At 30.6% G+C, this 15484-nt stretch overlaps 1 protein-coding gene across 1 annotated transcript in view; it reads right to left on the bottom strand.

Moving 5' to 3' along the window:
* Nucleotides 1-589: 589 nt before the first annotated feature.
* Nucleotides 590-15484, bottom strand: part of LOC131950116 (uncharacterized) — an 89883-nt gene continuing 74988 nt past the window's right edge. Inside the window, exons 5-11 of the mRNA XM_059312156.1 lie at nucleotides 9697-9815; nucleotides 8770-8986; nucleotides 8037-8255; nucleotides 7318-7401; nucleotides 6517-6795; nucleotides 5641-5931; nucleotides 590-4024 (exon numbers count right to left, since the gene is read on the bottom strand). Of these exons, the coding sequence (XP_059168139.1) occupies nucleotides 3933-4024; nucleotides 5641-5931; nucleotides 6517-6795; nucleotides 7318-7401; nucleotides 8037-8255; nucleotides 8770-8986; nucleotides 9697-9815 (1301 nt within the window). The 3' untranslated portion in view covers nucleotides 590-3932. The remainder of the gene's footprint in view (nucleotides 4025-5640; nucleotides 5932-6516; nucleotides 6796-7317; nucleotides 7402-8036; nucleotides 8256-8769; nucleotides 8987-9696; nucleotides 9816-15484) is intronic.

Below are 15484 nucleotides of genomic sequence, written 5' to 3'. Positions count from 1 at the left end.
ATAATAACATCACTATCCATTTCTAAGTTTAGTTGGAAAAAAAAGAATTCAACTGCAAAAATGTCGGCGTCCGATTTCAAAACTTTCTGTTTGGTAATCATGTTCTCAATCATCCAACCATTGATGCGCCATATAAACATATTTTGAAGAGATAAAACACATATTAATACTTTATTGTATGTTTTATTTTACCTATAATATGTGCTTTACCTCTAACCTTAAAATTCTGCCTTATGTAAAATCACCTTTTACATTATTAATTCACCATTTAAAATCATTAGTATCATCTTCTAACGTGGTATGTTTGGGTTAGGTTAAGTTGACATCCTCCCTATAACAGGTCATTGATAAGAGATTCCAAGTCATCTAAATTCTGGGCTAGTCCCAAAATTGTGTTCTCTCTAACTGTGCTCTGGTGTATCAAATCTTCTTGGTGTTTTCCTGCAGGTTAATGTGGCATGCTAGTCAGCATATCGTTATCAAGTTGTGTCTGTTTTGATGGACACCAGTACAAAAGTACAGAGAAAGACTTTTAGAGTGTGACACGGTATAGGTTTTAATTCAAATAACACCACACTTTATATTTTTAAGTATATTTTATTGCTTAGGGTACATAAATAAAAAATCTCAATAGGTTTTATAAGATCTATAATAAATGTGATAATGTAAATAACGACAATGTTCATGATGGAATGTTTGAATGTTATGACCAACACATCTTTCTGATTTATTTTAGTATTATAACATAGTAGACTGCATGCTTTAAAGATGCAATAAATTCTTAGAAAAAATAACAATTCCATAGGCAGAATTACAATTTACAAAAGCTAAATTTGTATTGCTGCAATAGTAATCAGGAATCATTTCTAGGTGAAAAGATATGGAACTCTCTCTGACCCTATTGAAATAAATACTGCAACTCTTTTAGGGCAAGTTAAGTAGAATTGACATATTCTGATAGCTTTATCAAAGGAAGGCACACACTGTTTGTTAAAATATATTTCTTAATCATCTCTTTGAAAATCTTCAGTTTATCATTAGTTTATATTGTTATTTAGAAATATTTTAGCAATAAAACTTTATAGCAATAAAACTTTATAAAAAGTTTTTATTTCAAATTATGAATGTAAAAAAAAAGTAATAAAGACTTGTCTTTGTCATAGTTTACACAAGTCTTTTTTAAGCCAATACTCTGTTATAATCTCATTATTATAGACATGCAGTTGTGTCACAATTAAAGCTTGAAAGTAAAATATATACATGGGAAGATTGCTGACCACATAAATTGAAATTAAGGAATAGAAAAAAGTAACTTACTAATACTAAGTGACTAGGTAAGGATACAGGTACCAATTTAAAAAAAAAATCTATACCTTTTTTATAGAATTATATTTAAGATTAAAATGCACTGTAAACATATTTTAGCCAAGTAATGGTATTTGAGCTTATGTTAACATGAATTAAAAACTTCCTAAACATTATTAAACCAAATCAAGGCTGGCTAAAACTACTTTTATTGCATTCTTTTGAATAATGAACACTTTATTTTAAAGTGAGTCCCACTCTATAACACATGAGTAAGGATAAGTATCACCTTAAAAGTGAATATTCTTTAGTTATAAAAACAGGAGAATAATATTTTACACATTACCATAAATATGTTAGTTTCTGTTTTGTTACCTTGAAAAGATGTTGAAAATGGCTACTGTTATCATATTTATATTTAGTAACATATTTATGTGTAAAATAATGAAAACATTATTTACATTTAGGAACTGAAAATTTGCAAATATATTGGTAAAAAATTATGCGTATTTTGTTCCACTCCTATTTAAATCTGATGAAGAATAGTTTTTAACTTTAAAGTGAGTGAATATAAGCATTTGTGGGTACTAACATCATTATCTACAAAAATCTGTTAAATATCTGAATAAAAATGAACTGATTTAAAGATTGGTGTATTATGAACACATATACCACATTTCAGCCACATAGTGCTATAAATGTTTGAAAGACAGTGCATGAAGTGTAAAAAAAAAAAAGTGATTTTGACAAATTGTAAAAATAAAAGCAGGTCTCAGATTGGTTAAAACAAATCTCATTAGAAGTTGAATAATTCACTAAAAACAATGGAGTTTTAAATTGAAAAAATATTAATTGAAGATTAAAATCATTTTTCTTTTAATTATAGCACTGAAAAAATAATCTCATTAGAAGTTGATTAATTCACTAAAAACAATGCAGTTTTAAATTGAAAAAAATATTAATTGAAGAATAAAATCATTTTTCTTTTAATTATAGCACTGAAAATATAATTAAAATTGTATAACATTTAAGTTTTGTATTAATTAAATAAAATTAAGCAATTTTTATTACATCAGCTTAAGTGCTGCCAGCCACACTAGTGTAGTGGTTTATTGCGTTTTGAGAATAAAATCATAGCATAAAATAATTTTAAATAATATTGAATGCAAAACATGAAAATAAAGGTAATTTTTCTGTAAAAGAAACAGGCACTTAAAAAAAAATTCTTTGGCATTATAAAAAAAATGCAGTATATTTTATGCACTTACAATGGGATGTTCAAGTTAACAAAAAGGACACTTCACAGCACACGAAAAAAATACTTGCAAAAATTACTTTCTTTGCTGTATTATTACTGTATTACTTAAGTAAATATGGGACAGAGTGGTCTAGCGGTAGAGAGCTGGACTGCTAACCCGTAAGTATCGAGTTCGAATCCGGGTTCAATAAATTACACCGTCCCTGAGTCCACCCAACTCTGATTGGTACCTAACTCGCGTTAGGGAAAGTAAAGGCGGCTGGGCATAGTGTTGACCGCACTATCTCATCATATACCGAGGTCACAGAAACAAGTGAACTCTACTTCACTTGCCCTATAGACCATCAGGTTTGAAAAGGGAACTTACTTAAGTAAATTTAACAAAATAATGTAAAGTGTATTATGCGCCAATAATACTACAGTGAATAGAACACCAAATCATGAAAAAAATTTCCTAAATCAATAAATTATTTTTATATATTTTAGCACCATAAAACCACAGGGTTAGGGTTATTGTTCAGACACAGCTTTTGGTCAAACTTCGGCAGTTATTAAAAATGCTAGAAACAAAGCATGCTGTTAAAAAATATTGGTAGTATTTATATTTACTTCATGTAGAAAAGCAACTGTAAATGAAAAGTGTTGACTGCAGGGCAATCAATATTGTACTGTAAAACCTATTAAAGATTGTTTCAAGAAGTAATTATTGATTTTAAATTATGTAATAATTTTTAAAAAAAATTATAGATTAAAAATACTAATGTATATAAAAATATTTTAATAAAACAAGCCTTTTTGTTACATTAAATAGTATCATTAAGAAAGAGCTTTCAAGTAATTTTGTTTAAATTGAAACTGTTTTTAGATTTAGCCTTTTAAAATGTGTTGTAAGAAAATGAAATGTGAATATTTTTTTGTAAGAAAATTATCTGCTAGCTTAAAACAAATGACATTAACTAGATGAAGTACATAATTGTAGGCTACATGGGTGATAACTAATGTTGTTACAGATCCTACTTAATAACTACATCTAATACAGAGAAAAAAAATCCAGCATCCATTAATCAAGAAGTTGAATATGCTGTGAAAAAAACACTTTTGTTGAGATCAAGATATCCAGGACATTAGTCAACTTGAGTGAGTTGGGTGTAAAAACACCTTATATTTTCTGTACTAAGTAAAGACTGATTAAATAAGCAAGAATTTAAGGCTTTTATAAAATTAAATGTCTAAAATGAATATAATTCATCTCCCCTATATCTCTTGAACACAAATGAGAAAAGATGATGATAATTAAATTTTCAAGAATTTTAAGGCAGCTATTAAATTTAAGAATATTTTTTTTTACCAAAATTGTTAAAAATCAATTTTAATCCAACTTCCACACCAGAGCCCACATGACCATTGCCAGGTACAAGACACAATAAGAAGACATCAGCTTGCAGACATTGTTGATGGGACCTGCAAGAGGAATTCAAGAAATTTTTTAGGCTACTCTACCAGCCAAATAAAAAACCAATAACAAAAGTTAATGTAAAGCTTTCACAAAAAAATTCTTATTAATCTCTCATTTTGTGATTGAGTAACAGCAATCATTAAATAAGTTTTGTATATGTGATTTTATTTTAATTTCTGTTCCCGGAATTTTTTATCCTACCATAATATTGTTTGGTAAAGTGGTTACAATGAACTCTATAACATATAATATGTTGTTCAGACATGCCAACCTCTGACAACCAAAAGTAGGAAGCCATATCTAAAAAGAGGAATTTGAACCTAAAAAAAAGGAACATAGGTGCAGATGCTACTTTACAAAGTAGAAAATAAAAATAAATAATTAAAAATAAGTCTAATGACATTATGCAGATTATCAAACATACAAGCATAGGTATAGTGTTTATAAAAACTCTTGTTATATATAGCTAATCTCTAGGCTACATTTGAATACTGCTTAATGTCAGCTTATATTTAAAAAAAGAACACCCCCCATCCCCACCCCTTTCAAAAAAACCATAGCTTTAACATAACATTATCAATTTGATTATTTCTGCCTTTCTTCTTCTTCTTCTTCTTCGTTCTTAATTATTAGTGTTGAAGGGGATCGAGATTTATCTGCCAGTGGGTTTGAACTCGAGACTTTTTGTTCGAATTTATCAACCATGAGCTTTTTGCCGACTGGACCACGCCTCTAACACAATTAAGCGTTACGTGTCAACTGGTTATGCGCCATTGAGGCCATTGACTCCGATTTCAGCCTGCTTTTCTTTTTGGATTTGCTTCCATAGCCTTTGTCCAACCAAGAACAAACTACAAGGCAGCAGTTATTTAATTTTGGAGTTGTCTCTCCTAGAAGAGTGGCTGTCCCCAGCTAACGAGCCTCATCTGCCCGAGGGTTCGAACTCGAGACTTTTCGGTTTAGCAACCATGAGCTTTACCGACTCGACCACGCCGACCTGCCTTTCAATGAACAACAAATGCCGAAGGCTTCGAGTGTTAGGCCGATAAAATATAAGTTCAGACCTACCTAGTAAAAGTCCTAGATCTAGATCTGGTTACTTTTTTTCTAAGTTTAAAGTTAGTAGTTACAAGAATCAATATAGATCTAGAACCTAGATTTAATATCTAGATCTAGAAATTAGCATTTTAATCATGATTTTATTGTATATTTATTTCTACATATTATTTAAGGGCTAATTTAAATCTAAATTTCAATAGTAGGTGTCAAAAAAGAATGATCAGAAGCTAGCTTGTCTATATTGTCTATTAGTAGATTTTACCTGTAAATATTGAAAGTAAACAAGGAAACAGAAACCTGTTTCAACAAGAGATAATCTCTTTTCCCTTACCTTTTTTTTTTCATTTGCCTTCTTTATTAATTATTTTTTTATGAAAAAGCGGGAAAAACTTAGACAAAAACAGGATGGCAGAAAAGGACACGATTTTTTATAAAATGGTGGAAAGTTTCACGTTTGGTGGGTCGGTAGGCATGTCTGTTTAACGCATAATTTATTTTAGCACTTTTGTAAAATAAAATATAAAAAAAAATAAAAAATAAAATACATAAAATAAAATCTGACCTTTGACAATATTGAAATTATAGCTGAGGTCTTCACCAACTCCATTTCCAACAACAAGTTTGTACCAGCCTAAGTGTTTCTCTTCAGCTTTAGTGAACTCAACAATGACATTCCCTATGGGGCCAGTAGTGTATATTACTGTAAAGTCTGTCATGTTGACATCACTTTGTTTTTCCAGCTTTAGCTTGGTGGGTGCTGGGTAGCCAATCAGTTGGATGTTCACCACAGCCCTAGTTCCCAATAGCACATAGTACTCAGTGGGAGTATAGCGGTTATAGATTTCTTGGGGGCCTGGAAATAAAATCACATTATTAACTGAGCAAGCATTAATGAGTGAATGTAAAGATGACCTAGAGTTTCTAACATAGTTTAGTCCAGCAATGAACTGATGACAAACTAATTGTAAAACTGGCCTGCATCGTTGTAAAATATATTTTCTGTAGTAAATCATTAAAAATATTCTTTACATTTTAAATATTAATGTACCACAGATAAACATTTTTTAGAATCTTAAATCTTGGAATAATTGTATACATAGTTATAACAAAATGGTCAACTACCTCCTCACCTCACTGAGTGTTCAAGTATGAGCTAAATCTCTTCAGCATATTTATTTTTTTTGGTTAACCCTATTACTGTCTTATACCGCGTTTACACTTGCGACATGTATACTATAGGGCCTAACTTCGCTATAGGGCCTAAGAAAATAGGGAAGCCTACTCGCTTATTGCGAAGTTTTTTTTCTAGAAATGTATAGTATACATGTCGCAAGTGTAAACGTTGTATTACAAGATATAAAAATAGCTTAAGATTATTAGATTATGACAACACCTTACAGGAAAAGCAATAAACTTATAAGAATATAACAAAACTCACAGCGCATGTACACGTTGATGTATTTGGTGTCAGCCACAGAGAAGCCTTGGCTACTAGCTTGACATGAATATTGTCCAGCTTTTCTGCAGTCTGTCATTCTTACATATGTGATCAGTAGACCATAGAAGGAGTAATCACGCTGTTCCCCATGTTTTGCCAGAGCTAGCCTAGGGCTGGGAGTTCCTTTAGCAGAGCATTCAAATACAAGCATTGAGTTTAGGTCTACCACAAGATCTGTGCTTGAGCCATTGACTGTGAAGTTCGTTATTTTTGGTGCCACTGAGGAAGTAGAAAATATTTATAGATTGCAATGAAAGATGATGTTACTATTAATGGCATTGTAAATATTTCTTGTCGGCATAAAGCGGTAAAACTGTTGGCAGTTTTTTAAAGGTGTATTTATAAAGATATATTACACTTTATAATATATATTATTAAAAGTTGGTTGTCTAAAAACAGATTATTTATATATATAAAAAATTATGATGTGATTTTAATGGGTATCCATCAATTAGTTTATCTTCCTTTAGCCCTTAGTTGTGTGCTGAAAATTGTACTTTAAAAATACTAAAATTTTGCACACTTAAAATTTTTGTTCATTTATTTGTTTGGAAAATTAAACACTAGAATACACATACAATTTTTTTAATAATTTATTATATTATTATTTATTTTATATATGTATATATATATTATATTTATATATATATATATATATTTATAATATAATATTATTATAAATTTATTATAATTTTTTAATTTATCTAGTATAAATTTTATACAATTTAACTGATTACGTACATGCCAGATCTGGGGAATATGATATAAATGTTCTTGTTCCACCAATACGAGTCACAGGTGCACAGAAAAATATTTGATGTTTTTCTGTAAAAAGAATATTGAGAATTTCTTTGACCTCTTCATTATAGATAACCTGGTCTTTCTTTATTTTTGTAAAGAATTATATTCTGGAGTTTATGGCAAGTGTAATGGAAAATATAACAATTGTAAAAAGCACACAATTATTGAAATGAAAAAAAAATTGGAATTAATACTCTAAGGACTTTTTGTTAAAAGGAAAACATGGACATTATGGAAATGGTTTATTTCTAAAATTAACATTTTATTTTCATTTTATGAAATCAGTCTTTCAGATTTTTATTTTAAAGTTGGTCTTCAGAAAAATATAGACTTTTGTTTTTTTTACTTTCTCGTATATACGAAATATAGAGAAAGTCTTGTAATCGTTAAAAAATAAATTTTAAAAATCCAGATTTTTACAAATCTCGAATTTTTACACCTCACTGATACGGAAAAACATGATTTTGCAATCTTGTCAATATGTCTGTGTGTGTGTCTGTGTGTGTGTGTAAACAATTCTTTTTTCTACGAGATTTTACTCTATTTTAAAAACTTTAAGTATTTAAAATGGAGTTCCCATTCCCTGTTGTTCATTTTAAATAGAAAAGGAAGGTTTCTGCAAAATAAAAAAAGCTATGTCTCTGCCTAGTTCAGCTTACCAACATCTTCATATGAAACATTCAGCATTGTAAACTGAGTTCCTGGAACAGGTTTTGTCAAGTTTTTGATGACTTCCACCAGTCCATTGAAGTACCAGCCAGCATAGCCTTCAGAGCCTGGTTTGGTGATGTTACAGTTACAAGTCCTAGTTTCTCCAGGATACATGGGCCTGGAACCCTGTGATTTACATGTTGGGTCTAAGTCTGTGGATGGCAGCGCTGGAGGAGAAAGACAAAAGAAATTGTCTTAGATTAGCACATATTATCCAAGCCTGTGTTTGGCATGAAGAAAAAGTGATGTAGATTTACATATATTGTCTATGTGTGTGTAATTGAGATGGACAGAGTAGCACTCTAAAACATTCACTTAACAACGGCACTCTTTTATAATGCCAGACTCCAGTCTGATAGACACTTCCAGTCTCTCGTCATTAACAGTAAGAAATGTAGTTCTAAAAACATTACATCTTAAGCAAGGTGGTTAAATAAATACATGAATTCAATAAACTGCTGTGTTTATCCAAATTAATCCACAGACAAATGGAATATATATATATATATATATATATATATATATATATATATATATATATATATATATATATATATATTATGTCTCTATCGTTCTAATCAAAACTAAAACATTTTTTTAACTTAACTTTAAGATGCAAGAAGGCACTCAACTGCTCAACGCTTACCATAAATATTATTTCTAGATAAAACAAATACTTACTATATTTTACACCTCCAAATGAGCTGTTTTTAACATCAATGATGTCTGAGCCATTCATGAGTGCCATGTTTAAAGAATATGAATGCCATCCAGCAGTTAAGTTTTCAAATGGAACAGTCAGCATACACCTGTCTTTGTACACCAGTTTGTTGTTTTGTGTTGTAATGTCACTAGCGTAGGACACACTGCCAGGAGCTTGCCTCTCTATACGCTGATCCTATTTACAGGTTAGATTAAAAATATGTACAGGAGCAATATTGGAAAACAATTATACTTAAAATAATTGATTTAAGACAGCAGAGGATAAGATATATTGGTTTTTTTTTGGGGAAATTGTGTAGATAATTTACTAATATATTTAGATGCAAGACTAGGGAACTCTTTTAAATTTAATGGGTATTAAACTAAGTGATAGAGTTGAAGAATTATCTAATATAGCACTACATTTTATAAATACTAAAAGTACAAATATACAGTTTTATATATACTTAGCTATTTAGATATATAAGGTGGTAGACTACAGAAAAATAAGGGGAAAAAAGCTTCTTTATTCTTTTTGTATGTATAAGGGAAAATACTTGCATGATAATCAAATACATATATATATACATATATACATATATATATATATATATATATATATATATATATATATATATATATATATATATATATATATATATATATATATATATCTAAAATATATAAATAAAACTAAAATGGATGGAGATCATAAGAGAATGGACAGGACTATCTCTAGACCAATTCCTAAAATTAGCATAAAATGGGGAAGGGTGACAAAAATTTATGAAAAGTCAACATTGGTGCCCTAATGACGCTCACAAGGTTAATAGAATGATAAAAGAAGATTTAACTTAAACAATAACTAAACAAGATTGTGTATCTCAAGATAGGGTATTGAAATACCTGCAGTGTGATATTAAAATCACAGTTGATATTTAAATACACCATATCTGCACTGCATGAAAGTGTCTCTACTCTGTCATTGAACGAGAGGCTGTTGCAAGAAACATTCTTCAGGTCAGCTGGAAACAAATCAAAAGCACATAAATTAGGTTTTAAGTTTTTTAAAGATTGACTTTGCTATACAAACCAAAAAACTCCTAAATTAATATATTACAGTCGAATGTTAACAAATTAGAAGCCACAGTTTGTTTCAATAATAAAACAAATTGGATATTTGACCGATATTCAGCAGATCATTTATAGTAATTAAATCATGCACAATTAATTTTAAAATTCGGATGAATGATAGACATGTTCAGAGGATGTAGAATCTTTTTGCTGATTATGTTAAAGATAATAATTTAGAAATGAGTCCAACATTTTGTACAGAAATATGGTTAATGTGTTTTAGTTTTTGTGAAGGAAAAAACGCAAGGAAATAAATTTTAAGTGCACATTTAAAAAAAAAAAAAAAAAAAAAAACCAAGAGTATTTTATGGTATGTGTCCACTTACAGTTTAGCTTAATCTCAAAAGAAGGGCTGATGTCCACCATTTCTCCCGCTGCTGTATCAAGGGTCATTCTGGCTGAAATCTGGTGCTGACCAGGGCCTAGATTCAAAAGTGGAATTTGGAGGCTACAGTTGTTCTGGAATAATCCATCCAGTAGTGTAGTGTTGATTTCAGTAGCATTTTCAAAGAAGCTGTCAATTACTGCCATGTTCTACAAGATTTAATATATATATATATATATATATATATATATATATATATATATATATATATATATATATATATATATATATATATATTTATTTATTTATTTATTTATATATATATATGATAGTTATTTCATTGTCATAATTATAAGTACTGTATATTTCTTGGCTGTGTTTACTATGGGTCTATAACATTATCCTCCCCCTCCACATTAGTTACCCCCTGGGTAATTACACCCCCCCCCCCCATACTGAAGAACACTAACCCTAACCTTAAACCTATAGCTAACCGTAACCCCAACATCAATCCAAACCCCAACTCTAAATCTTCATCAAACCCTGACCATAACACAATCCCTAACCCTAACTTATCCCTAACTGGGCAGGGGACAGTTGACAGGGGGTAATTGCTCTAGAGGTAATGTTCAGTGAAAACGTCTTGCTTCTGTATACATGGCTACTAGGCAATAACCAAGCTAATAAATAAAATACTTTTAAATGTTCACAAATCTAATAAAAACTATACACATATAGATCTACAACTTACTGTTGTGTTAATATAAAATTTGCAATCCTTCATTCTGTCTGCAACCTCTGATGAACATTTTATAGAGGCTGTTCTGTTGTATATGGTGGGCTGGGTGCAGTTGAGGGCCTTTAGTGCAGCTAAAATTTAAGTCAGAATTTTTTAGTTTTTATTTAAACAGTAAAGGTTAAATAGAATGCTTAAGTTGGTCATCCCACTTTCTAACCCAACCACCCCATCCCTATCCTTCACAAAAACTCCTCCCCCTCTAGGAGTGTGACAATTTCTATGGAAGACTTATTTCCATTTCTAACAGATAGGCTTTAAAAATAATAATTATTATTGTAATAATTAATTTATTCAATTAAATATATGAAGCCTCATAACAATTTTGAATAGTTTGGCTAATTATCATCTTTGAAAACGAGAGTAGAATCTAGAAAATGGTAAATGTATAATTGCTTATTATCAGTGTTTCTTTCAGAGATTTTTCTTCACCTTACCAGATACCATTTGATTCATCACTTACTTAAATGTCAGTGGAGGGGTGGGAGTTTTTAAGATATACTAGACTACCCATTATCCTTTGGTTAACTATGGGTTTAAGGGTCATTCATATATGATGTCATGCTTCTTTGACATTTTTTTTTAGCTTCCTCCTGACCACATCATCACAAAAATCCAGACCCCCATACTTCAGTTAACAAAATTCGACTGAGCATGGTGCTGAGCACCCTTTTCCTTCATATTCAGAAAGTCTAATTAATATTGTGAAAATAAGATATTAGTTCGCAACTTGTATAATTAGAATATTTAAAGTACATTTTTTTATAATTTGAATAAATCATTAATTTAATATAAATTTGAAAATAAATTTGTGTATAACAAATTTTGAAAACAGAATTTTTTTCTCAATATAAATATGTATTTTAAAATTCCACACATTGTGCAGATGCAGGACCGACAAATAAAAAAGCAAATTAATACACAAACATGTAAACAATAAAGTTTTAGTAGATACAGGCCAATAGATTTAAATATTTTTTTCTATTTAAACTACTTTGTCAGGGGTGGAGGGACAAGCATTGCTACACCTCCCGTATCCCACATAGACATGCCTGAAAGAAACTCTGCTAGTCATTACATAGTAAATTAGTCCTACTCACCTGCCGTGATAATGAACAGGTTCAGACAAGACACGATTATTGTAATTGAGTTTAGTCTTGGCATTGTGGATAAACTTCTCAATCTTGAAATTTTAAATGAGGTTAGGTCTAGATTAGTCATAATTTTAATATGTATCACACCTTTCATTAAAATAGACAAGCATCAACTAGGGCAGTGACGTAGCAAGTTTGGGTGTCACCTAGCATCAGCCCCCTCCCCCGTAAAAAAAAAATAATTATAAATTTATATTTTATATATATATATATATATATATATATATATATATATATATATAAAATGTACAACTATTGTTCTGTTGGTGTCACATGTTTACACAAACACACATACAAATACACACACTTACACACTCATGGGGTGTTGTATAACAATTTGTTTGATCAAATGATATGAAGATTTATAAATTTTCAATGTGGTTTCATCCCAATCCACTTCAGTGGACAATGTATTTGGTGTCATCCCCCCTAACTTTTAACTTTTTGTCAAATGGCCTTAATTTCATGCAAATTTTATATTAATCCTCCTAGAAAAGCAGAGAGGGCCTAAATAACTCTTATAGTTATTAATTCATATAGAAAAATCATTGTTTGTGGAGTAAATTATAAAATTTGGTGTCACCCCCCCACCCCACATGTGGATTGACGTATCAGTTATTACAATTCTAAACAAAAACTTTTTCCTCAGGCAAATTTTGCAACATTTAGCTGGAGTAACATCTTCCTCCTCCCCCCCCCCCCCCCCCCCCCCCCCCCCGGTTGATAGCTTTAACTTTGCACAGATAAATACTAGCAATGTTTATCTATATTCAGTATTAATACAGCTGGATGTAGCAGGTTTACATACCCCACTCTATTCTAATTAATCATTTATAATCTGGAACAATCATTTTATTCTGTATAGGGCACTATATTTTGCTTATCAAGTTTTTCTCTATATATCTTGCTATTTTTTTGCCTTGGTGTCACCTCTCTAAATGGTGTTCACCGGTGCCGTCCACACCCCCTGCCCACCCCCTCGCTATGCCTCTGATCTAGGGCGGACTGTATCAAATAATTAATAAAACCTAATAATAAGGGCTGTCAATCGTTCTAATCCTACAAAGTTAACCTTAAATTCTATAAATAGACCAAGACCTAATACACTTATAAGGCCTATACCTATAGATAGAATACTATAGAAAGTACAGATATCTAGGCCTACCTAAAGTAACACTATAGTTACTATTAGTGGTCATAAGTTATTTCTAGCATTATTATTATTAATTAGGTCTTATATTTATAATATTATGTTATTAAAATCATTTGGCACATTTGGGCCTAATATTTATAAAAAATATATTATTTATTTATTATGCCTAAATAGTGTAAATAGATACCAGATAGTAAATAAATAGGCCTACTTACTTACTTAGTACTTACCTACTAAATATTAAATATTAGGCTAGGCCTATTAATAAATTATTACTTACACTTATCTCTTGAGTCACTCTTCTACTGGTCTTCAACACTCAACACTCTCCCTATTGAATCTACAGTATAGATCTAGATAGTACTTTAAAAAAGTAGGCTTTTAGAATCGATTCAGAAAACTCACTGAGAATATATTGTATTGTTCTCTTTTAAATTAAATCGAGGTGAAAAGCACATAAATCTAGATCTAGATCTAGATCTACGTCATATCATACGTCAAACATTCAACATTGTGAAATGTTTCTTATATTTGCATAGTTATTACTTAAATACTATATAAATAGTCAAGTTACATTTCTATCCTAGAATCTAGTCCAAGGTTTAAAGTTTATTAAATCTCTATCAACTAGATCTAGATCTAGATTCTATAAATAAATCATCTATGTCAATAGATCTGATATTTCTTTCGTTTTAAGTTCTTTAAGTTTTAAGTTGGAGCTAGATCTACATCTGTATCTAAACCTACTAGTCTAGATCTAAATCTAGATTCTATATTTATCTACTGGAGGTATAGTTCTAGATAATCTGGATTTCTAGATCTAGTTATTAGTTAAGTAGTAATAATAAGTAGGCTATAGATCTAGATCTAGTATAAGTCAGGGGTCTCCAAACTACGGCTACGGACCGTGGAGTTTTTGTCGAGTGTGGGGAAATTGCGAGACGCGAAAAGCGAAATGGCGTGGCGAGAAAATGCGAGAAGGTAATGCGAGACATACCTGCGGAATTAAGGGTAAATAGCGAGACACTTTTTGCGAAAAAAAAGTTTTTTCCTTTTTTTTCCATCTTTATTTATTTAAATTATTTTTTTTTTGTTTTAAAATAAACAAGCATTTAGCCATACCGTTTAACACGAGTGTTGTATGTTGTTATTTTTTATCTAGATACTAAGAAGATAGATCTATATCTAGATCTATTTATTTAAAAATCCTAACATCGTTGCTGTGCTACTGTCATCGCCCGCTCTTGTTAGCGAGAGGAAAATCCCGTCTCAGTCGGCATTAATTTAAAAATCTAGCCCGCTCATGTTTATACAAACGTGAGCTGTGTCATTGTGAATTGGTATAATCTTGTCAGCAGGAGAGATATTTTGCAACATCTATTTATGGATTTTTGTACTTGCAAAAAGTGTAAAAGTATAAACAATTCTAAAAAGTGCAATTTATTTTTTTATTAAGTAATTTTATTACAAACAAAATTTACAAACAAAATCTTCTGAAACAGTCCTCAAACACACCTCGTGACACCATCTTTCACACATAGTACACCCAACCCAGTTCATTAGACTCCCATTTATACATTTTTCTTTTGCTACTTCTTCCAATCCACATTCACAACATTTCACATTCTCATCACAGTTGACCTCCTCGTTCATCCCACAAACAACACTGGCACCCATGTTCTAATCATCATCATCCGCACGCTCAACATCTGTTTTCCGTTTTTATAATTTGTATTTTTTATCATTTCTGTAATTTTGGCAATGTCTTGCTCATTGTTGTCACCAGCAGTTGAGTTTTTTTTTTTTAAAACATTTATATTTTCCCAAAATCTTGTCTAATTTCGGTCAAAATAGAGTATTTTAATCAATTCCTATTACAATGTATTAAAACAATTTTTTAAAACGCGAAAAAACTTCTGAAATTCTTTTTTTAACATTGCTTTTTTATAGTGTGACTTCACATCTACCCCCCCTCCTCCCCCTCATCACACATCGTCATAAAATTACAGACCCCCCCCCCCCTACGAGTGTGACGTCATTTATGGAAGACCGCAAATAACACCACCACCAAAACCAAAAAATTCAGATAAATATTTGAAGTAGGCCCATAACTTACGATATAGCACGAGCAA

The sequence above is a fragment of the Physella acuta genome, unplaced genomic scaffold (genome assembly GCF_028476545.2).
Source record: "Physella acuta isolate Inbredline_101_S28 unplaced genomic scaffold, ASM2847654v3 ptg000738l, whole genome shotgun sequence".
Lineage (NCBI taxonomy): Eukaryota > Metazoa > Mollusca > Gastropoda > Physidae > Physella > Physella acuta.
Note: the sequence above shows the minus strand (reverse complement) of the source record. Positions and strands in the feature narration are given on the sequence as shown.